Source organism: Xiphophorus hellerii, chromosome 3, assembly GCF_003331165.1.
Source record: "Xiphophorus hellerii strain 12219 chromosome 3, Xiphophorus_hellerii-4.1, whole genome shotgun sequence".
NCBI lineage: Eukaryota > Metazoa > Chordata > Actinopteri > Cyprinodontiformes > Poeciliidae > Xiphophorus > Xiphophorus hellerii.
Window position 1 is genome coordinate 2,334,509 of NC_045674.1, and position 24,437 is coordinate 2,358,945.

Genomic DNA, 24,437 nt, shown 5'->3' on the forward strand with positions numbered 1-24,437 from the left:
TCAAGTGCTGATCATGCTCGAGTTTTTATTGTTAAAGAAGTGAAACATTCCTGCTCCTCATGTTAATCACGAATAATAGACAGAGGAAAGTATTTCACTGCCGTTCATATTCAAACAAAATTCAAAAGAGAAACAGCAGCAGCATAAGAAGACAGCAGGTCCAGTATTCATCCAGAAAGAGCAAATGAATGCAAAAAGCATTCAGATTTAGTAAAAAGTGCCCGGATGGAGAGTTTTCCAACAAACCCTGTAGGTTTAAAGCTGCAGTATGCAACTTTTATAAAAAAAAAAACATATACAGTACAGACCAAAAATTTGGACACAATTTCTCATTGAATTCAATGAGAAGGTGTGTCCAAACTTTTGGTCTGTACTGTATATCAAGCTGCCTTTTCCCACAGCTAACTAGAAACAACCAATCGGAGCCAGGGGCGGGTCTTAGTGCTGTCAGTCACCTCTCCATGTGGCGTTAGCACAGTTAGCACAGCTTGTCATGACCACAGATAATGGCGGATAAACGGTTTTCCTGTAACTGTAAGTTGCTTCTCCGTCATTAGCAATTTGACCAGCGAGTACGTGAGGTTGATTGACAGCGCTAAGCCCCTCCCCCTGCCTCTGATTGGTTGTTTTGATGCATTTCTTCTGACGGTAATCGGATCTCATGTAGGAAGTGGAGGAGATGGATTTTTTCACAGATTATCTATCTCATAACAAACTGTGACACCATGGTGACAATCTTAACAAATATTTAAAAACATTTTTATAAAAGTTACATACTGCAGCATTAAAGCTCAGGCTGGGTGTTTCTTTATTCTGGAGCTTAAGGCACATTGTGACATCTCCTGCCTGAAGAAGTCGCCTCTGTTCCCTGTCAGAGTTATGTAGGTCAGCCTGCTGGGGAACAAACATGGAGCTCCGGGACAAAGATGCCGGATCAGCAAAGCCTTTTCTGTGGGGCTGAATGAAGGCGGCAGCGTTACAGCAAGCGGCTGAGGTCAAAGTTAAGAAGATGGAGAGAAATTCTGCTTAAAGTGATCCGGACTGGAGTTTTATATGCACTAGATAAAAACTTCAATTATCTGGGATCTACATTGTGTTCATTATGCTAAACATGTCAGTGATAGAAATTATTCCTGAATGCAGTTAAATAAATGAACTGCTGATAATAAGCAAGTCAAATGAAGGAGGATCCACACAGTACTTTATGTCTTAAAGTTGTTAAAGTAGCTACAGGATACATGGTATGGCAGTTATATTCAGCTGATAGAGATAAATAATGATATTTTAGGTTTCTGCAGTTAAAGGGGCAGTGTTATGTAAAATCGACTTTGTTAGTTTTACATTGTGTTATAATTTTTCTCCCTCGTGAAAAACACACCTGGAGCGTTTCTTTGATTCTTTTATTCATGTTTGAGAAATCCTGGTGTAACCGAGGGCCACCCCTCCCCACTCAGTTCCTCCAGACTAGTGGCAGCAGCAGTTAGCAAACACTGCTGGAACTGTGTATCTGTTGAACTTATCACACGAGCTGCTTCTCAGTGCAACGCGGGTAAAAACGTTGTTAATTGCTTGATAGGAAAGGAGTTCTGATGACATGCAGAAGGTGGAGTGTTTGGAAGAGCAAGAGCTTCTTAAAGAGACAGAGACAATATACGTAACGCTGCCCCTTGAAATGGATGATAAATCTTTAAACCCTGCTCTTGAGCGTTATTCCGAGTGCACACACACGGCTACGTTCTTGTGGTGTTCCCAGTAGTGGCATTCTTCCGGGAAGCTCCACGCGGCTGCAGACTCTTTGTGCCGACTGATGGCGTGAACGATGAACCCGCACAGCTGCTTCTCCAGCGCCTCCACCGCCTCCGGAGCGTTGCCCTTCCTGGCCGGACCCTCCATCAGCTGCCGGACGCAGTCGCTGGGAACCGGCTGAGGTGCCGTGCTGAACGACACCACCAGGCTGACGTCGTTCACCTGAAGAACCTCGAACCAGTTCTGTCCCGCCACGTGGTGGAAGTGCTTCCCGGCTCGCAGGTTCTCAAAGGCTTTGCCTGAGTTTTTGATCAGCCGCACAGACCAGGAGACCCAGTCGTACTTTTTCACCAGGAACTCCAGAAGACTCTGAGGTGCATCCTGAAGATTTTCCTCCTCTGTCTCCTGCAGGAGGTGCTGCACGTCTAGTTTCGCTTGCTCTGGAAACGCAGCTATGCAGGACTCGATGGCTGCCTTCATCTTGGACTCTACCTCTTCGATTTTGGTGCTCCACTCTCGGATCTTGTCCTGCTCTTCCTCTGGGCTCTGGGTGAGGGTGCAGTAGCCCAGCAGAGAAATCAAACCCAGGCAGAAGAGCTCCTTCATCCGGACGCAGAAGTCCTCCAGGAGGCGCCGGTTCCTCCCAACATACCTGCCAAACAGAAGCAGTTGTAGAGTTTATTTCCAGTCGATGCTCCATCAAGAGATTCCTGCAATTTAAGTAAATAAGAACAGAAATCAAGAGGCTTTTGGGCAAAGGGTTTACTGAATAGGCCGTAAACAGAGGGCACAACATGCCTGTCCAAGTTATCTGGATACTTCTAGGGCGTTCCACAGGGTCGGTTTTAGGACCTACACTGTTTACCATCTATATTAAAAATTGGGGCCATTGTGCATCTTTATGCAGATGATTTAGTGATTTCTTGTCATGATATATCCGTTGCCCTCGTGTTTCAGTCTCAACTATTACAACTTACTGAATGCAAGTAAAACTGAGGGCGGCGCCATGTTTTGCTCCAACCAGAGGAAGATGGCCGCATGACTCCCTGCTGTCACCACCACACAGGCTCTGCACATTGATTGAAGCATCTTATAAATATCTTGGCATCACCAAAGATGAAAATGTAACTTTTAAGCCCCGCATTGAAGAACTGTTCAAAAAGCTTGAGCTAAAACTTCTCATTATTCTGTATGCTGCGTATCCTGCAGGACTCAGGTTTTTCACAGGTAGCAAAAAGGCAGAAAATTTCTCAATAGGTGTTTTTGTAATCAGTGAAAACTCTTCTGTTGATAATGTATGTATTGATTTTTAGAAGTGTTAAGTAGATTGCATTATTGTTTTTGTATTTCATTAAGCAAATTCTGACAATAAATTTGGTTAATGGAAAGACGCCAATTTAAAAAAAAAAAATTTTCCATTAAAAATCTTTGATAAGCGCGGGGTGTTTTTTTGGGGTTTTTTTGCGGTTTTGAAATTGGTTTATTTTGCAAAACTGCAATTGAAACACTTTTTTTGCATCACAAAAGTCATCACTGGCATAAATGATGAAGAAGACGACAGGAAGGATGATGATGATGATGATGTACCATATTCATCCATTTATCGCCTGAACAAATTTATTCATGCGTGATTTTAATGAAGTTTCTTATTTAACTTCAATTTCCTGAGGGAGTCTTCCCAAAGGATCAATAAAGTACAAGTCTAAGTCTAACAGGAACACATTTGTAATGGAAACACAGCTAACGAGTCTCAATGAATTTACCTTTCTACTGTATCTAAAATGGGATCTTTGAAGGTGCTGGTTCCCATCAGAGCATCGTAGAGCACACAGAGGTTCTTCTCTCCACCGGTTTTAGTGAAGTGATCCAGAAACAGCTTCTTCTTCACCTCCCTGAACTGCGGCTTCGCCTCCAAGATGTCCATGTACTTCCTAAACTGGTTCCTGATGTTTTCCTCCACGGAGAAGTAGTCGCGGTCCAGGTCTCTCTTCCTGAGCTCAGACTCGATGTCCTCCAGCTGGTTGGACAGCACGTCCAGCTTGCTCCTCACCGTCAGGAACTGCTCTTTGACGTAAAACACCTCCTTGCTGTGGACGTTGTCCAAGACCAGCTTCAGGACCGGAGCGGCCGCCTCGCAGAGCGGGAACAGCTCACCCACGGCGCTCGCCAACACCTCGGCGCCCTTCTCAAACATGTCCATCAGCGCCTCGATGGTCTCCTTCTTCTCAGCCACCATTTTCTCCAGAGGACTCGTCATTTTCTGGGACACGAGGGACGAAATCTCCCTGTAAACACAGAAAGTTCAGAGAGAAGACAAACGTCAAGAGAAAGCCGAGGTTTGTGTTCATCGTGAGTTTGAGGAAAGGTTTATCGTAGAGATTGGCATACATTTTCAACAAGTTTTCAAATAAATGTTTACAATTGTTTAATTTGAAAAAGTTGTTTATTAATGTTCTAATCCGTTGTGGGAACAGAAGACTGTTTATGCAGCAGTTTGCTTCCTCTCCACATTCTCTCTCTCTCTTCCAAGACATTATTGAGTGAATGGCAACAACAAAAAACAGTTTTACAGAAGAATGCAACACTTACATTAACAAAACACTAGCGTGGCTAATTAGATACATGTAAAAATTCAGATGATGCTCTCCGCATGGTAGGAAACAACATGGCTGAATTTAGTGCTTTAGCATTAGCTTCTGTTAAATACTATGTTAGTGTAACACTTTAACATTAGGGGAGCTAATGTTCATGATTAGTACTTTAGTTAGCATGGCTAACTGTTTAGCTAGCAGAGCCCACTGCTGGTTCTAATGTTTGATAAAACAACAACATCTTTGCCTCTTAAATCTGGGAGCTGATGCTGAAAACATCTAGAGAAACCTGAGAAATGATCACCTCAAACCAAAAAACTCCCCTGACTCCAGTCCGCTGACGCTCTGCATGAATGAGCTGATCAGTGGAGAAACTGGAACTAAAATCACCAAAGTGTTAAAACAGATCCAGACTCTGCCATGGATTTACTGGAGCTGTTTTCTTCTTCCAGATAACAAGATGGTATAAATATGAAATACTGATGACTTCTATTGCAGAGGAAACTGATATGAAGCATCGATAAATCATTTTGTCCTCTAAGTACTGGACCAGTAATTAGCCCAGATTTCATGCTGTGTTTATGTGTGAAAAATGATTGGTTTTAACCAAACATAAATATTTGAAATACTTCTGTTTTTTAGATGTTTGTTGTATATTTTGAGTCTTAATGACTTTTTGATCTTAAAGGAGATTTATCACTTTCCAGAAGCTTCGATGGTTTTCATACTCCAATGAGCATATGAAGTGTCTCAGTCTTCCTCCACTGCAGATAAAGTCATTTTTATGGTTTATACATTATGCTAATTATTAGCCACATTAACAGCAATTTTGCAGAATAACAGAAACAGTTGGTTTTTCAGCTGTGGAGTCTGAAAATAATCCAAACATGGTGAGACATGAGGGAGGAGGAACAGCTTCACCACAACAATCTCAGCAAAACACGAAGCAAACACAGCAGAGTGTTCTTTCCTCAAGGTTGGAGGTCTGCTGCTGCGAGCAGGACGCAGGTCAGAAACTGTCACTTCCGCTCATTCAGCTTTAAAAGGCTGCAGAATGAATCTGAGTCTAAAAACAGGGCATGGTTTTATCATTTCTGTTCCACTTTGGCTAGAAAATGAAACAACAAAAAGGCTGCAGGTAACAAACAAGATGGGAGCCGCAGATGCTGACAGGAGAAAATGACGCACTTGATCTTTGCGTGACTCAAATCAGAGAGGAAAGAAGGAGCAAGTTTTAAAATAAAACCTTAAATCAGCCGGAAACCCGGATAAATGAGCCTTTTCCTTCTGAGCCCATCAAAATGTAACCAAATTTTATTAGATCCCATTTTTATACTTCCTGGAGATTAGAGAGAAAATGAGACAAAGTCTAAATATCAACAAATATATGAGGGAAAATACCAGAGTAAGGTTTGTCCTGTGTTTCCAAACTGCATCATGTTTAACTGTCATGCGCACCCAGAACAAATGCGCAACGGAAGCCTTTTTTACGCACAAATCCCCTGACAGCACCAGACACACCCCTCCGTGTTTCCCCCCTTTAGACGGAAGATAAACACGTTCAAAGCATTTCTGCAGCAGCAGCGCCGGTTTCTCTACCTGAACGGAGGATCTGCTGCTCCTTCACGGACCACTGCCGACAAGTTGGACTTTTATTTTTATCCCACTTCCAGTGAGAGAGAAAAAAATATTCCCTCTGCTTTCAAGTCAACTGTGGAGCTGACAGGGGTCCAAGGATGGAGTCCGGGAAGGTGCGCACTCAGTATCTGCAAAAGGGAGAGCGAGGTAGGCAGAAACAGGAGAGAGAGAGAGAGAGCGCAAAAATCTGCGCAGGGTCCATTTTCTTTCCTACCCTCAACGGAGGAACATTTGATTTTCTCCAGCAAAAGAGATTTTGTTTTATTAGATTAGTTTACGCACATATTTATTTATGATTTTTTAAAGATCTTCTGCAGATTTTATTGCGTTTAAACGGATCCAAACAGAAGGTAAGATCTGAAAATATCTGCTGTTCTCATGTGATACACATGATTATTAAAACCCACATTCCAGTAAGGCCTAAAATTCACCCGATGCTGTAAATGTTTGAATGCATTTCAAGATTTAAAACGAGAGGAAAACGCACATATTTTATTTATAAGCACTGGGCTAAAAGAGGCAGGATATAAGGTTAAATCTGAAATTTAATTAGTTTATTTTTCTTTTTTACTAGTGAGATGATTTATTCTTTATATTTTAAAATGTTCCCTGTAGTGTCTCTTGTGCGCGCGCATGACGCGCCATGAAAACACCCAGGCTGCACATCTGAAGCCACAAACATGAATTATTTCTCCTCTAAATCAGAAAATATTTCATTATTGTTTCACTTTAATGCGCAAAAATCCGTCATGTCGTTTAAAGCAGCCAAAAACTCATGAAATGTTTCATATTTTCTTCAGCTGAAAATGGATTCATCGAGAGGGAAAAAGCTTCATCACATGACGGATGATGATGATGATGATGTGGCGCAAAGAGCCTCAATAATCCGCAGCGCAGGTGAGAGATTCAAGTCTTTATAGCGGCTCTGTTTGTTCTACAAATTCCTGCAACGCACATTTTCCTGCTGGTTGGTTCCCGAACTCTGAGCGATGCCAGTCGGACCTGTTCAGTCCAGAGGGCCTAACCCGCCTGGTCCTGCGGTGAATCTGCCCTCCCGCCTGGTCCTGCGGTGAATCTGCCCTCCCGCCTGGTCCTGCGGGGCAGGAAGGAGGGCTGCGGGTTTTCTTCACCGCTTCTCTCTGAAGGACCGCATGTGAAGCTTTTAGCTCCGAGGTCCCTGGAGTTCAGAAAACAGGTGTGATGTGGAGCCAAATGAGGCGTTTTCGCCCCCTGGTGGAGAAATGAGCAAAATGCAAGTTAATTTACGCATTTTCTGAAGACAAATAACTGTTTCTTATCTTTTAAAAAAATCTATCTTTCATTCATTTGGTTCTGCATATGCACACGTTGAAATCTCTTTTTTCAAAATTAAACCAGATTTAGCACTTTTAACACTGAAAGGCCGGATGGAGTCAAAGGTCAGGAACTCTGACTGAATTATTATCATTTATTTCACATGTAAAATAACCGTTTTCAGATTTTATTTGGCAAAATCCAAAGAATCTAATTGAATGAACAAATAAAAATAGTAAGTAATATAGAGAATTAACCAGAAGAGTGAATTCTGGACATGTTACCAATTATTATATTTTATCTGCTGTCCTCATACTGATGGTACAAAATGTTTTTAAAACAAAATATAAGAAAATATGTTTCAAACTCATATTATTTTTTATTTTATTCATTTGAAGCTCCTTCCATGCTCTGATATTAATCACATTTCTGTCATATTTCATTTTATGTCACTGCAGAAATAAAACATACTTTCAAACAACAGATTGAAAAGAATAAAGACATGCAGCAAAGTGAGGTCAGAATTGAAAATCTGAGTATCACTGAATAATTTAAACTCTCTGGATCTGAACTTTAACCTGCTGCAGCTTCTGCAGGGAATTCTTGACTGAAATGAGACTCCAGTCTTCTTAAAGCTGCATGCCGGCTTGGCTTTCTTCACTTAATTTAGCATTTCTGTACAAAATTATCAACTTTGGATTCAAGTTATGCTTTTTATAATAATAATAATAACAACAATAATGATGATAATAATATCAAACCTTTTTAGGTTTAAACTCAGAACACAGAAACAGTTTTGTTAAATTCACCTGAAATAGCATCAAGTTCAGAAACTGACTTAAACCAATAATGTAAAAATAAAAACATTAAAAAAATTGATTTTTTTACTTTTATGTCTGCAGGTATAAATTTCTGTGTAGCTTTGATGCTTCAGCCCTCCTGTTTCTATATGCAGACATTTTGACTTTATATCATTTTGCTGTCATTTCACCTCAAACCTGAAATCTGTAAATCAGATTTTATTTAACCTCCTTTTCATTCTGAGGAAGACTCAAAGTTAAACTTCATTTATTCCTGGAGGTTTGTTGTTTCTCAGCTGAGTTTTCTGATTCAGCTGCAAACATGTGAAGATGTTTCTGGATCTCTGTTGGACTCATGATTTTATTTCTACACTAAAGGAGAAAATCTGTGGACTAAAACATCGATTGAAAGGTTTGAAATTCTTGGTGTAAAAATGATTGAAATTAGTAAAAAAAGAATCTCTAATTATTCTCTGCAAACCTCTCAGATTAACAGGTTTGTCTGATTACAATATTCCCAGATGTAGTTTGATGAAACAGTTACAGAATATAATTACAACTTATAGAAATATCAATAAATGGACTTTAAAATAAAAACTTTGACTTTTAAAATATATTTTCTTACAATTACAGCCAAATGTATGAAAACATGCATAAAGCTGAGTGCATATATATTGTGCATGTGTTTGTAGCTTCAGTAGCTTTCATTCAATAGTAAAGTTGATCAGAATATGTGAAATAATTGAGTAAGTCAATAAGTTTTCTTCTCACATCTTTATTTATGTCAATTAAAACATTTATAAACCCAAACAAAACAAAAAATCATGAACATATTCACATATCTGACATGTCAGGAGACGTTCAGGGTCCAGTTTTCCTGCGTGTAAAGAAAAGCGCTTTAAGCTGCAGACAGGAAACAAAAATATGATTTTTACACAAAAATTGCACAGGAGATTAAGCAAATCTCTTAAATTGAACTGATTTCCTCCCAACAGAGAATAAGAAAGTGTAGTGTGGCTGGAAATAAAAGAAATGTCCTATTTTCATCACTTAGTGTCTTTAACTATTAATAAAATATAAAGTTTTATCACCTAAATAAAGATCTCAGCTCATAATAGTGTACAAATTATTAATAATATGTAAAAAGAAATTACATAACTCAACGTAAAGGTGGACGTGTGATCACAGGTCATGCATGGTGATTTTTTTTTCTTTTACATTCATCATTCTGGAAACGTCCAGACGCTCGTTGGTTACTTTGGCAACAGTTTCCCAACACAAGGCCAGTTTTCCACTGGGCAGAAATGTGATTTTATATCATGAAACTGGACAAGCTTATATACTTTAGTTTTGTCTAATTTCAAGTGAACTCACATTTGCACTAGAAATTAGACAAAAATACTTGGTAATATTTTGTGCTTTTTCTCGTTTCTTCGATTCTGATCCGCCCCCAAAATACACATTTGTGTCTAAATGTTTTTTTTTAAAACAAATTAAATCTAAATGAATGTTTTTATTTGATTAAGGTGAATTTATCTCTATGTTTTAATTGGCTGTGATGTGAAAGCAGCCAATCGACAGCCTGTTTGCGTGCAGCGGGATTTGGCAGACGTTGCCTTCAGGTTCGCGTGGTAAAAAGGAGATTATGAGGACAGAGAGAGTGGGAGTTGAAGTGGGAATGTTAACCTTCCCTTCCTCCTCCTCCTCTTCTTCATGTGCACTTGCGCAGCGCCTCCTGCATCTTCTCCTGCACTTTCTCCATCTGGCCGGTCCACTTCTCGCTCAGCTCCTCCTCGTCGTCGCCGATGATGGCGGCGTAGCCCATCAGGGCGATGAGGCCGATGCAGAACAGGTACGTGAGGCGCGTGCAGAGGCGCTCCATGACGCGGCGGTCGCCCTGCGAGTGCTTCAGGTACACCTCCAGGATGGGCCGGCTGAACAGCTTCCGTGTGCCCACCACGCCGTCGTACAGCGTGTGCAGGTTCTGGTCGCCTTCGTCGTTGGCGTAGCTCTCCTCAAAGTCGTCCTTCTTGCCGTCGCGGTGCTCCGGCCGCGCCTCCACCATGGCCATGAACTTCCTGAACTGGTTCTTCAGGTTCTCCTCCACGTGGCAGTACTGGCTGTCCAGCGTCTCCTTCTCGATCTGGACCAGCGTCCGGCGGTTCTGCTGGGACAGCTCGTCCAGCCTCTGGTGGACGGAGCCGAACTCGCGCTTCAGCGTGCGGATGTCCTCGTCGTCCACGTGGTGCAGCACCACCCGGATCAGGGAGCCCGCCACACCGAAGATGGGGTTGACCACGGCCGCCGCCGACGAGATGGTGGCCACGCACTGGAGGACTTTGACTAGGCCCTGCTTCAGCTTGCTGTGGTCCTCTTGTATCTGCTCGTCCATCATGGTGACGATGATCTGCAGCAGAGGAAGGGAAAGATTATTCAGCATAACAAAAATCTGCTGGATGATAAATTGCCCCGGTAATTATTGCGATAAACTATAATATTGTTGTTTTAAGACCATTTTCAAGTAATATGTATTCATAATGCCACAATAACACAAGTTCTGGAACTGGAAGAGACTTTAACCATCCAAAATAAAACACACAACTATATTTTTTAATGATTATTTCCGTTATGAACAGCATTTCCAGCTGCAGCAGTGAGTCTTTTGTCTCCCTGATGGTTTTGTTTTGCTGGGATCGGTTCTGGTTCGTTCCACACCGAGAACAAACAGACTCCTGGTAACAGACGTGATCCATCATCCAGCCCTGTCTGGTTCCAGCTGCTAGTCTGTTTGATCCTGTTAAAACTCCCCACCGCTCGCATGCATCTCATCTCCTTTACGTTACCGTGGAAACTAGCTCATCAATCTCATCCAACTCGCCTTCTGGAGGCGCCACTGCTGTGGGAGAAACTGTTTTTTCATCTCAAAGAGAACAAAAAATTTGATTTGTTTTGTTTTTTTTCTAATGTTTTTTTAATGATCATAATGGTGAAAAACACATTTAAACTTTTAGTATATGGAGTAAAAAAAAAGCAATGTAGCTGGTTTCAGATTGTATCGCCTGAACTCTTTCTGATCCATTTGATAATGAGAATTTTATGGGAGTTCAGCTGAATTTAAAAACACCCAGGATGCCTGGAAGAGAAACCACTGTGGCGTTTGCACCTCTGTCACCATTTCTCTTAAGTTCTACATTCGAACCTTGAAAAAAATGAATCTAGGTTCTGAATCTAGGTTATTATATTTAACCCAAACAAATGAAATGACGAAAACTGAAATTGAGAAAACATTTTTGTTAGCTGAAATAAACTAAAATGGTAATTAATGGGGAAAAACTATAACTGACTAGGACTATATAATACGTTTATAAAACTAACTAAAACATACTGAAATTATAGATATAATATCCTTTGTTTTTGAGTTTATGAATCTAATATTAGCCTTGTGCTCCTCTCTCCTCCTGGCAGCTAGTCCGCAAAATGGCGACAACAAATGCCAATAATTTAATAAATTTTTTGAAGATGGTATCTTCTGCTGAGTATTAATTATCCAATCAATGTATAATTAATGATACCAGAGCTTTATAACTCTGGTTCTGTTAAACATGATCACTGAAAGAACTGGGTAAAAAAAAAAAAAGAGGTTAAACTCTTCTGGAACGTTCCAACTCTGATTGGCAGATTTTTGTCCCTTGCTGGGTGCCGTTGGCAGCCATGAAGGAGTTAACAGCCTCCATGTTTGTTCATGACACAGCTTTTCAGCACCAGGCCGTTGTCTGTGGGTTTCTATGGACCGAGCCGATAGCTCCTGGTGTGACACGACCAGCTGCTGGTGGGCGGCTCGCGGCTGCTAAACGTGTTTCTTACGTAACGGAAGCTCACAAAGCAACGTGAGCTCAGGCTTATTCTGACAGGACCTGGGATATCTGACACCCAAGAGTTATTCTTAAAACTCCGACAGGACTAAACAGTGTTTAACTTCCTGAATGGACCAGAACCAGTCACATTACAGTAATAAATAATGAAAGAGCCACCGAGGCCTCATGGCGACATGATCTCCGTTTTACTTTCTCTTCCTGTTAGCGCCACAGGGGGGCGGTATTTCACCCGCTTTTCCAGAAACATCCACGGCATCCGTCTGATTTCAGCACCACAGCTGTGGACTGAAACTACTGCCTCAGCTTAACCCTTTAAATGCAGAAAAACGGGCCAAATATGGACTTTAAATTGATTTAATCTGCAAAAATTACCTGATTTACTTTTAATATTCAGGAAATCAACTTTCAGACACTTGGATAGATCAAATTAAACTTGTTTGGTGTGTTTGAAAACCTGACTGTGTCGAATAAATAAAATCATCCCAGCAGTTGTTCTGAGACACATTTATACCACATTATACTGCTGCTTCAAAGGGGCCATTTTTCATAATAAAGCTATTTATAAATGACACACAGTCTAAACATTTGCTGCTTAAAGACAATTATTAAATTACTTTCTGTATTTTAACTCGTCTTGTTTTGTTATTCTTTCAGAAAACTCACTGGAAAAAGGAGATAATCTGTTTTTCTCAGCACAATAAAACAAACTCCAACAGCTAATGCAGGTAATGAAAGGGTTAATCCTTGTGTTTCTTTTTCAAATATAATTTATCTACCAATAATGTTGTATTTTGTAATCATTTCTTAAAATAATGAGAATGAAAGTGTATTATTTTGTAAAATACGTGACTTTAGGTTAGTAAACCCTCACTGAAAGTTGTTTTTAGCTCTAAATTAACCCTTTGTGCCGATTTAATTGACCTAATATTTATTGCAAAGCTTTAAAAATGACCTCAACCGTTAAGCATCATGACTGTGAGATATTTTAATGTTTTAAAGCGGGAATTAGCTCTAACTTTCAAACTAAAAGGATAAAACTCAATTAAAAAGTTAATTAGTTCTCATTAAGCATACCAATTACAGTCATTTTGTTGAAAAACCTGTAACGTGAGCCAGCCAGTAACAGCTCAGCCTTTATAAACAGGAGCCTCAGCAGGTCTAATGAAACAGAACTGACATGAGGCCCAGATTTTATGCATAAATGGATTTTTATGAGTTATTTGGAGATAATAAATTGTTTAAAAACTGTGTATTTGGGTTTAAGGGTGACAGCAGGCAGCTCTGACTGCCTGAACAGGAAGTGCCAGGCTCTTCCCACCTGTTTCCAGGCAGCACAGAGGCCATCTTGAGTGTTTTCAATCACAACAGCAATGCTAGGCTAACTGTAAATATATTCTGATCCTTCATTAAGTCTCTGCCCAACGCTCACCAGTTACATTTTAGTGCCTGGTTTTGGGTTATTTTCTGGGATTTGGTCATGTTTTCTGACTGTTTTCCTCTACAGAGCTCTTCCTGCTGGTTAACAGACTTTCTCAAAGGAAGACAGCCCCACAAGCTGAAATTCCCCAAACAATCACTGAACCAACGTCCCAATCCTCCAACAATCAAGCCTCATCCGAAGTTCTTTGTTTGTGAGAGTTATAATAAGCAGCACATCCCCTCAGCAGCAGCGCAGGCCCACAGAGCTGCCTTCCGGAGCAGCTATGGCTCCCCCTAGCTACCTCTCCGTATTTCCTTGTTAGTGCACACCCAGAGCCCTGACCCTCCCTGCCTACAAAACACACCAAATACACCAAAATACACCTGAAAAGTTGATTTTCTCTCCATATATCCCGAGTAAAGAGTCTCCATTTGCCTCCCAGCCGACATTGGGCCCCATTGGTCCCAGCAGAACAGAGGATTTCTTACCTTTTCAAACTGGCTCTGACTAAAACTGCCTTTCCAAAGTCCCAAGCTCGACACCCTCCTTCTTCTTCCCAGCAATCCCTGCAAAAAGGACACTTCCATGTATGTTGAATATGTGGGGGTGATCAAATTGGACAAAACCATTTTTTAAATCCAAATGAGCCCCTCCAAATTAAAAATCTGGTTATTTAGGCCTCAAACAGATAAAAGCACCAATATGGCTCCAAAAATACCATTTAAAATGGGTTAAATAATGAAACCCCCTACCTTAGAAATACACTGTCCCACCCCCTAAATTTCAGACTTCTTGTGCTCCATCCAATAGCCAAACAGTTGTTAGAGAGACGCAGTTGTCGTTGAGAGCGCAGCTGAACTCTTGGAGACGCTCAGCTGACTTCAGCGCGTTTCCAAACCCTGGAGCATCTCAGGCAGCCTGCAGAAGCACAACTGATGAGCTTTGTTGGTCAGACCGGCTGTTTTTCTTGCGGAATAGATTTGAAAAGGTGACGGAAAGTTTAAAACCCAGATTAAAATCCAGTGGAACCCAAAGAGCGCAGCGAGTCCAAGTTAGACCTCTCCAAATTCAGCAGGTGTTTCCAGAGGCACAGAAAACTCTCCAAAGGATCCAGGGAGGAAAAAACAAGAAGTTCATCTGAGTTTAAAGGTAAAAATTAAAATTTTATCTAAATATTACAATTTGGGTTAAAAAATATTAACCTGTACTCAAATAAAGTCAAATTTAAAGAGCGCAAAGGAAAGTGAATACAATGTTCCTAGAGGCGCAGTGGCTTCACTGGAAACACAGCTTATTATTTTATCTGTTTATAACTATTTACTGCTTAAATGTTTATAAACGGAGGATAATAGCTCTGGGTCACACATTAATACGTAAACGTCCGGTCTACCTGAGCAGAAACAACGTAAAGAAAAGCAGTGAACTCGTCCAGTCAGCGCGCTGAAATCCTCTCAGTCTGCGCCTCCAGCCAGGCTTCAGGAGGCTTAAATCCATTTCTGCAGCGGATAAAATCAGCGAATCCTCGGGTGTGTTCACTGCTCCGACCGTTGAGGACGTTTCCCCCAAAACAAACCTGCATGCAAATGATGCTGCCGCCTCCAGCAGCGTTAAAGCAGCCCTGCCTCCACCTGCCTGCCTCCGGCATGTTTACATCCGCATGCAGGCTCCATTAGGACGGGCGTCCGCCTCCAGGCGTGTCCAGAACGGCTACAAACACCCGCAAATCCTCAACCATTCCCCCATATATGAAACCCCAGCCCTGGACACACAGCGGCACAACAGCGGCGCTGTTCTTCCTGCGCGTCACTCTGCGCATAAAACAGGAATAAAAGGAGCTCTGTCCGTTAGAAACGACAAAGCTTTAATTATATCTGCAGACATGAATGAGAGGATGGCGCTTCACATCTTTCTGTTGGCGGAAACATCCGCACATAGAGGCTTTGTTTAGCGCCATGTGCGCAGCCGCGTGCGCGCAGCGGCAGCTGAACAGCGGCTCACATTTCAGATCCAGACAACAGTCACGGTGAGATAAACAGTCGTGATTCTGCAGTAAAACTTGTGCAGCACCAGCAGCTGTGCGTAATGCGCAGGATTCAGGCTGACGGACAGTCTCTGATGTAAGATGCATGTTTTTGTATTTTTATATTTTTGTTTCTGCAGCGCTCTGCTGAAAGAGAGAAGCGATGGCAGGAATCACTCCAGGACAGGAATCAGGTAGAAACCAGCAGAAACAGGCGATCATTTCTACATTCTAACCTCATTTTGTTGTTTCACATTATTTTATTCAAACCAAGGAAAAATTTGTATTAATGTTTTTTACACACAAGGAAAATGTTCAATAAGAAATATCTTAAGTTCTTAATAAAATGTGATTAAAATCTTATATTTTCCTCTTGTGTTGTTATAATCATTTTATTTCTGTTTATTCACACAAAAATATAAATTGTTGATATTGTTGCAAGTGACGTAAATGTTTGCTCATTATAGTGCCTCATTAATAATAAAAGTTAAATCCATATTACTGTGTTCTTTTTTATTATGCAAGAATAAATGGTCATTTTGAAATCACGTTTTATGAACTTTTCAAATTAACCCAGAAATTAGAATTCCACAGCTGCATTTAAATATATTTATTATTTAACATGTGGAAAATAGAGAGAGGTACAAAACATGAAAAGATTTATTTTAGTAGAAACTCAGCGGATCATTTTTAAAAACATAAAACAGGGAAATTATTTCACTCCTGCTGGTAGGTGCAGTAACACATATTGAACTCCAGGGGCGCTGCACATACACAACATCAGGATGAATGTGGAAGATCTCAGAGTTCAACATGTAAAAACGGAACCAGGGAAGGTTGAGATGAAGACAGATGTCAATGATCAGAGTGAAATGTTGAATTCAGGAAAGAAAAACAGAAATTATAGTTTTAGTTCAGATTCCCGGGTTTTTTTCCCTCCAATACGGGAGAAAACATGTCAATAAACCAAATGTCACCAAAAATATCTACAAAAATAAACCTGCTAGTTGGAGTTGGGTTAACTTTTATGTTATTTTAAAGCAATTATCCATCTCTTGTCTCTCTCAAAAATAATATAAATAACTTCAATCAAAATTAGAAGTTTTGTAAAAGCAGCTAATTTATGTGTTTGGATGTTATTATTCAACTTGGATTGATTCAAAACACCAGAAAGCCGTTTTACACAAACAATCATATAGAAAGATCAAATCTGCTCAATCAGTAACAGATGGAAAGACTAATAAACTATAATTTTGTACAGAACACTCCAGCTGGAACTGGAAGACAATAAAACAACCAAAAACCATAAATAAAAAGCAAAATAAAACAACTTACAACCAAAACCACAAATAAAACATATTCTGGTGTTTCTCTTAAAACTGTCTTTCAGAAAATATTAATAATTATAAAGGTAAGCACCTAGATTATTTAAATTTATCATGTGATTAACTGATTAATTGCTTATTGTGACAGGGTTATCAATGACATGGCGACGGTGGAGAGAAACTGCCTTTCTAACGAGAAGAAACCTGCAGCTAAAACATCGAGTTTATGAAAAACAAAGGAATTCAGGCAGGAAACGCATCATCAAATACAATGTTCTTGGATGGACTTTAAGCTTAGTAAAAATCAGAGTTAAATGTGGGTAATTTTCCAATCTCTTCATTTTCCTCTCTTGGAGAACCTGGAGTCGTTTTTTCCTTCATAATCGATGGATGTCAGATGTACGAGTTAAACAAAGTTTACACAGATGAGTTTGTTGAACCAGTCAGTCAGTGAAAGCGGCCTGCTGCAGCCATTTTTAGGTCTAGGTGTATTCTAGATGCATTTTCTTCATCTTTATTTCAATTTTCATGATATTCCTACAAACATGTAACAATTTAAGTGGAAAGTTTGTGTTTTTACTAAACTTTCCCTTTAGATGTGATCAGATTACTGGAGCCTGGTCTCCCTACGTCCAGTAAACCCTGGAATCTGAATAAAAATGTTTGTAGAAGCACGACTGTGATCATCAGCTGCACATTATTCCAGTGATAACCAGGGGCCCCTCTCCGTTGGGCCCCTGCGTGGCTCCAGCAGGGTCCAGGTTCTCCATCAGGTGTCCGTACTGCAGCCCCTCGGTGGCGTGGCGAGCCGTTTTCCTGTCGTAGTACCTCCGGGAGGCGGCTCTCCACATCTCCCTGCGCATCATCTGGGACTCCTCCGGCAGGTCAGAGATCATCCGTTTCCTCCGCTCCTCCACCAAACAGCCGCGCTGAGCGCTGGCTGCGTGGCCGCCGCCGCCGCCGCCGTGGAGGCTCGCCTGCTGACGGGCGATTTTACGGGCGTAGTATCGTTTGGAAGCTGCTCTCCAGGCCGCCCTCTTCAGCCTCTGGGCCTCCTCCGTCAGCTGCGACATGGGAACGTTCTTCTTTTTGTTCCTAGGAAAGACGGCAGGTGGGAAAAGATCAAGATTGGTCTGGATTAGGGGTGGAAATCAATAAGCAAATTATGATTACTTTTTATGAGGACAGTTGATTTTGTGAACTATTTTCAGTTCAATCCACTTATTAGAGTGAAGTTTTAACATTCTTTAAAGAGCAACTACAGACAATACTTCTGTTCTTGGGGAATTAATCTTTTTATTTTTCTCTTCAACAACTTAAGAGGTTTTTGTTTTGTTATATTTTATAAATGTGTCCAAGTTTAATAATATGAGAAAAACAAAATTTTATGTTCATTCACTCTGTATTTAACACAGTTGACACAAAATCATGGTGATTTTTTTTAAATTCAGCATATATGAAACATTTAGTCCTTTATCTTATGATTCAGAAGAAAACTCAGTTTTTTAAGAAAATGGCCGTTGATCAATTAATTGTTAGTTGATAATAAGAGCAATCAACTTTGGATTAACTCATTAATCGACAACTTGCATCTCTACTTTGCATTTACATAAAAATAAAGCCGCTCTCTGGGCTGGATCAGTTTCAGTTTGGCACCTAAACCTTTAAAAAAATAAAAATTTTAAATATTTTCTGTATTTATTTTGCTATAATCTACGTCTCACCTCAGTTGATCTATGGTAGAGATTTGAAAACCAGCAGGATTTACTGGAGTTTTTTCTCTCAGTTTCTGACCCTCGTTGTTCTCCACATGCTCTGCAGGAACTAAGAGAAGTGGGATATAACATTAGATGTTTTTACAAAATAAACATAGTAATTAGGAAATAAGTGTGCATGAATTCTGAGTCCAAGCACCTGGTGAATCATGCTTCCCATCGGGATTCTGCTGGTCTGGACACGGACTTCCTGGTTGCTCCTGAGATTCTGCAGCTCTCTCCTCGCTCAGCTCCCATTCTATCAAGACGGCATCCACATCACAGGGCTCCTCCTTCACCAGGAGGCTGCTGGGAGATGTAGGCATGTTCCTGGCGGCCTCTGTGCCCCCTGAAGCCTCTGAGGAGCGGGATGTGCAGGTGGAGGTTATGCCCAGGCAGCTGGGCGGTGATGGGAGGAGCGACTCGTGGTACTGGGAAGGGAAATGAGATGAGGGTCGAGGGTAAACGCCCACTGTGGAAGAAAAAGCCGCAGTAACTAACTCATATTCAGAGAAAACACAGTAGATCATATATTAGAGTTATATATGCAATAACCCTAACCTTGTCCACCTGTAGCAGATTCCTTAAATGTTTTATATTTATATTGTGAACTTTTAACTCTTTCTGTAATGATTCCTACAAAATGCATCTTTTAATGCATTTTTAATGCTATATAAAATAAATTGAAGTGGTTAAATGAAAAACCTGCAGCATGTGCCATTTTTTTATGCAATTACTTTATAGATTTATATGCAGAGATAATATATATTTTACATATCCAAACATCAGCATCTCAGCTTTATGCCACATTTTATACAATCCAGTAACATTGATGTTCACTCTGCTCACCAAATGCCCCAACCAGACCCCAAAAACGGTTTTGCGTCTTTAATATTTGCTATATTAAAGCAAATATACTCAGCAAATACAAACTCATTCCATGAATTAGAATATGACTGAAAAGTTCCTTTGTTAGTAGTTCCACCACCAAGTGAAAGACATTATATAGATTAATTAGATGTCTTAACATATTTATATTTCATAGTATGTTTAATATTTGCTAAAAGGTTATTTTCGAAAGGTGCTATTAATCTGACAAGCCTGATCAGGACGTATATCCTGATTTACAGAATAAGACTGTGTGGCATTCACATGCAGGTTTTGGCATCATTCTTAGCTCTAGAAAAGAAAAGGTCTTCCAGTAACTGTGGGTGCATCAGCGCCCTCACCCCCCTCACCTCCCCACCAACTTGCAACACAAAGTTACAGCCTTGTACTAATGTCAGCACAGATCTTCATATATCGCTGCAGCTCTATTACATTTGTCAGTATCGCCGCTCTTACTTGAGTAAAATTTGTGGAATGACAAATAAATATACCAGACAGGGAGCAACACCTACAGGTTCTGAAAAAGTGAGATTAATCGTAAAAATATTTGATCTTCAATTAATATTTTTGTCTGATTACAACTGTTTTAATTAAATCAGATGTTATGATCACTTACTCAGTAAATTACGTTTTGCTTTTCATCAGTAAACTCGTTAAAGTGGTGCTACTCTTACATGGGTACAATTTTTAGTTACACTAGAAAAATGTGGCTAGGACACCTGAGTCCTTGTCAGTGTTTTTACTCGGGTTTAGTGACGACATCATCTAATCTGCGTGTTTTTTGTTGCTTTTCACTCGTGTTTTAGAGACACGTCCGTGGGCTTACAGGAAAGGCTCAGGTCACAGTCCTGCGGTCCTGCTGCCACCTCAGGGCCCACTCCTCCTGCTGCAGACCGGATCTGCTCCCCTCTCTGTCGGTTAGCGGAGATCCGGCTTCCGGCCTCGAACAACCCGCACGTGCAGCCATGTCTGCGCAGCACCTGCAGCTCGCGCTCGATCTCCGTGAGCCTGCCCTCCAGCCGCTGGATCTCTTTGTCCCTGTCGGCCACCATCCGCTGGTACTCCCGGGTCCTGGCGCCGTTCACCCCGTACAACACGTTCAGCACCGAGTCTATCGCCAGCCTGACGGCGTTCTCTACCACCACCGCCTCCTCGTCGTGAAGCTGCGAGCGCAGAGTTTTGTTTTCGATCAGATTCATCCTGAGAGGCGACCTGTGGAGGTGAGCCGAGCAGCGGGAGGAGCCCCACCAGGAACCAGAGCAGGACCACCAGCTGAGCCCCCGCTGTCCGCTGGAATCACGACAAAATGGCGGATCCCAGTGAGTTCTGCGGTGTAAAGCCACGTTAAGCAAAGGTTTGCTCAAAAGTCTGAGTTATTTAGCTCCAGCTGTTTCCCAATAAACAGCACGGTGTACAACAGTCCTTCTCTTCTTCGTTTAAACATTCATTCTAAAAAGCCACAGCTCACCCTGGTGGAGGCAATACAAAAACATCCCAAGCTCATCTAACCAACACATTAGAGCAGGAGTCAGCAGCGGCCACACCAAACCGAGGAGCCATTTTTTCTGTCTCCAGGCCAGCTCAACAAAACTTGATTGGATCCACAAAAGCAACAACAGTAGATTGTTTACATGGTTGGCAACCACTTTCAGATGTTTTCCTATGCGTAGTGCATTACCGCCACCTACTGGTATGGAATGTGTCTCAAAATATTATTTTGTACACATTTGTCAATATTATATGTTGTAAACTTCGGTATTTTGTTCTGCGTCACCCTATTATTATTGTTATTATTATTATTATTATTATTATTATTATTTTTTTTTTATTTTTATTTTTTTTTATTGCTGATGTTATTTTGTATACATGCAACTCAACTTGTCAAATCTGATATTTTGTATTAATATTGCTGCTTGTTTTGTTTGTAAACTGATATTCTAAATAAAGGTTTAAAAATTATATATATCTCCCACTAATTAAAATTGTCTGAGAAATGGAATTTTGTTTTTAATAGCAGCCATAATAATAAATTATTAGATATGATTTAAAAAGATATATATATATATATCAGACATATATGAAAATATACAAATTTATCTTTTTAAAGGAAATTAAAATTATTTATGATGTTCTCATTAATTGAGATGCAATTTTACAATAGCTTTTAAGGTATAAAAAGCTAAATTAATTTATAATAATCAACTATGGAAAACATAATTTTTACTTTATGTAACAGCAACTTGCCAGAGGAGACCCCATGACGTAGAAATATAAAATGATCGATGTGCAGCAGGAAGTCAGCTGGGGCCGAAAAAATGCTGACATACAAAACTACTGACGGCCTCTAGAGGGCGCGCTAATTCCCCAAAACATTCTTGACGTTTTTTTTTCTGTGACGTAAGGGAGTCGGGTTTTCCACATGTCATTATAGTGTCACTGAATGGGGGTTTAAAATGCCACCATCAAATAGATATCTGGGTACATTTGTGTGTAATATGATGATGTTGACCAGTGACGTGCGGTCATCATGGAAAAATAATATATAATGATAAAATAATGTATATTGCTGAAAGAAGTGGCTTTGAGTTGTACTTTAACGGGGTTTCCCTTTGCTGTGGAGCACAGCACGAAATTAATAATATCTACATGTTCAAGTTTGATTGAGTTAACGGAATTATTCTACCGCGGCAGCGCGGCTACGGAAGACATGTAAAAAAAATAGTCTTTTTGCTCTCCAGCGTTGTCCGCATGCGCGAAATTTCCTTATGTAAACAATAACATGCAGGGAGTCTATATTTGTAAATCTGATTATGATTAAGTCAGTGCCTCACCGCACGTCGCTGATGTTGACCCATCGGGTCTCAGGTCAGGAGCTTTACTTTTAGCAGAAAGTGGCTGACAGCTGCTAAATTTTGACTTTAGCTCAGATTCCTTTGTCCTTTAATAAATAACCTTCTTCTCTCCAGAAATAACGCCTCCTTCATTCTTCAGAAAAAATCTGATTCTGTCTTTTAGTAGTTGAAATCCCGCCACTTGGGGGCGCAGTGTCAACAATCATGATCTCTGTTGGAGAGGGGAAACAACATAATACAGCTCATCCAGACCCTGGCGGGATTTAGCCTTGAAAAGTAAACATATTCATTTCACTGACATGTTTCTAACTGTGAGTAATTTTACCTGTGGAAATGTTGCAAAAACAAAGCTGCTCAGCAGTGATAAGGGCTGATTTCCTGTGAGGACAAATACATTTCCATTGATTACCGAGGAGGAAATGAATAATTCTTAAACTGTTATTTTAATTTTTTTTAAACAAAACAGATCAATTGTTTTTAAGATGATACTTCATTTCCATTTTCTATTATGTTCTGGGAGATATTTTTCCTAAAACAAACTTTGATGTTAAAGAAAAATTATTATACATGTAACATAAATCACAGAGGGGCAAAAACCTTTTCTTGTGGAGACATCTCCACTAAAGTGGAACTGTTTGGCCATAATTTCCATCATTACGTTTGGAGGAAAAATGAGAATGCCTCTATCATAATAACTGTGAAGTATGGGGGTGGCAGCATCATTCTGTGGGCATGTTTTGCTGCAGGAGGAACTGGTGCACTTCAAAAAACAGATGGCATCTTCCAGAGTTTAACAACAAGTTGAATTCTCATTTTTTTCATATGGGAGGTGTTTTTTCAGCGAAAACCTAAAATAACTAAATAAAGCATATATTGATAAGAAATTATTGATTTACAGTTATCCAACTCATTTCCAGAATTCGTCATCAGCTATATAATCAATAACATTTAGCTCAAAATCAACTTCAAATTAGATCAAATTAAATGAACGAATGAGCTGCAAAGCTGATAATGGACTGAGGAATTCAGGTTAGTTGATTCCAAATATGAATCCAGTCGTTCAGAGGAAGTTAGAATAAAAGGTACCAGAGTGTAAACATAAACGTTAACTGATATAAACCAGAGGGAACTTTGGTTTATATTTGGTTATACTTTGGTTCATCAAGTTCAACAAATCCACCAACTTATTTAATGTAAGACAACATGTTAACATTAAAAACAACAACAAAAACCTTGTGTTTGTGTAAACCATAAAATCAAAGCAGAATGCACCACTTTTGACTCTGAAACTAAGCAGGTCACCCAACATACACCAACCCGACACGTGGTTTTCTTTCTAGTATGTAAATACGGTGGAATAGTGACTGAAAACACAATATAAACCTAGAGAGAGTAAAATAACGCACAAGCAAAACCACGGCAAATACTGAAACCATGACCTCTTTAGGCACGTTCTTTGCAACATTTCTTTAGCTGTGCGTATGAGAGCACAGATTGATGTGGGAACGTGCAACACAGTCAGGTTCGAGGAGAAATAAAGAGTTCAGAGAAGAAGAAAAGACTGGAAGGTCACCAGGAAGTCTGCAGGAATATTAATAGAAATCATTTACATATCATAAACCCAGAAAGTGTAGCTGTAAAAAGCTGTTTAGTAACAATAGGTAAAGAAATTAGAGGCTTGCATAAATATTCACACCCACTGAGCTTTTTCTTATTTACACAACACACTTTGATACTGGATTTTTTAATTATTATTAAACCTTTATTTAACCAGAAAAAAACCCTTGATGTCAAGAAAAGCAACAGCACATCATAGACTAGACAAGTAAACAGAAATAACAAAAATACACATTAGAAATATATAAATGCCAACAATTTGACAATAAAAGGCAGTAGTTGTGACAATACTAATGTACAAAAACAATGGCATTTTAAGATTTAAAACACAGGCATTGTTGACAGGATATTGGTTGTCGGTTATTCAAAATTTTGCAAAAAGCATTTTGTATTTGCAATCAACCTTTTTTCATCTTAAATGCTGAAATCCATATAAGATTATCTTTAATTTCTCATTATTATAAGTCCTTAAGTGTCATTTCACTTATTTAGTGTGATTCCACATACAACCGCAAGGGGGCGCCGGTCTCACTGGTCGCACAGGGAAGGTTGGGCACACAGAAGAAGAATAAGCCTTCCCTTTGGATGCTAATGGAAGCTCAACTGTGTCTCAACTTT

General features: G+C 40.1%; 3 protein-coding genes and 1 long non-coding RNA gene across 7 annotated transcripts; 1 reads left to right on the plus strand and 3 right to left on the minus strand.

Moving 5' to 3' along the window:
* Positions 1-1,058: 1,058 nt before the first annotated feature.
* rpz6 (rapunzel 6) lies at positions 1,059-6,056 on the minus strand. 2 transcript variants are annotated; one of them, XM_032557778.1, is made up of 3 exons: positions 5,937-6,056; positions 3,510-4,031; positions 1,059-2,398 (listed from the first exon to the last, which is right to left on the minus strand). In XM_032557778.1, exons 2-3 carry the CDS (start codon positions 4,001-4,003, stop codon positions 1,708-1,710), a joined length of 1,185 nt encoding a protein of 394 aa, XP_032413669.1. In that variant the 5' UTR covers positions 4,004-4,031; positions 5,937-6,056; the 3' UTR covers positions 1,059-1,707. The 2 variants fall into 2 exon arrangements, with proteins under 2 accessions (XP_032413669.1, XP_032413668.1); XM_032557777.1 differs by lacking the exon at positions 5,937-6,056 and adding an exon at positions 5,739-5,886.
* On the plus strand, positions 6,010-13,664 carry LOC116716854 (uncharacterized). Of its 2 annotated transcripts, none has more exons than XR_004338641.1 (4): positions 6,010-6,122; positions 6,776-6,872; positions 12,598-12,668; positions 13,448-13,664. It is a non-coding gene; the product is annotated as an uncharacterized LOC116716854 (long non-coding RNA). The 2 variants fall into 2 exon arrangements; XR_004338642.1 differs by lacking the exon at positions 6,010-6,122 and adding an exon at positions 6,132-6,325.
* rpz (rapunzel) lies at positions 8,824-13,975 on the minus strand. Of its 2 annotated transcripts, none has more exons than XM_032557780.1 (2): positions 13,747-13,975; positions 8,824-10,475 (listed from the first exon to the last, which is right to left on the minus strand). In XM_032557780.1, exons 1-2 carry the CDS (start codon positions 13,948-13,950, stop codon positions 9,780-9,782), a joined length of 900 nt encoding a protein of 299 aa, XP_032413671.1. In that variant the 5' UTR covers positions 13,951-13,975; the 3' UTR covers positions 8,824-9,779. The 2 variants fall into 2 exon arrangements, with proteins under 2 accessions (XP_032413671.1, XP_032413672.1); XM_032557781.1 differs by having other exon boundaries at positions 13,852-13,949.
* A 1,551-nt stretch (positions 13,976-15,526) lies between these two features.
* Positions 15,527-21,316, minus strand: LOC116716851 (uncharacterized). The gene is made up of 4 exons (XM_032557779.1): positions 20,177-21,316; positions 18,623-18,934; positions 18,433-18,532; positions 15,527-17,803 (listed from the first exon to the last, which is right to left on the minus strand). The coding sequence occupies exons 1-4, from the start codon at positions 20,547-20,549 to the stop codon at positions 17,395-17,397; spliced, it is 1,194 nt and encodes a 397-aa protein (XP_032413670.1). The 5' UTR covers positions 20,550-21,316; the 3' UTR covers positions 15,527-17,394.
* Positions 21,317-24,437: the final 3,121 nt, after the last annotated feature.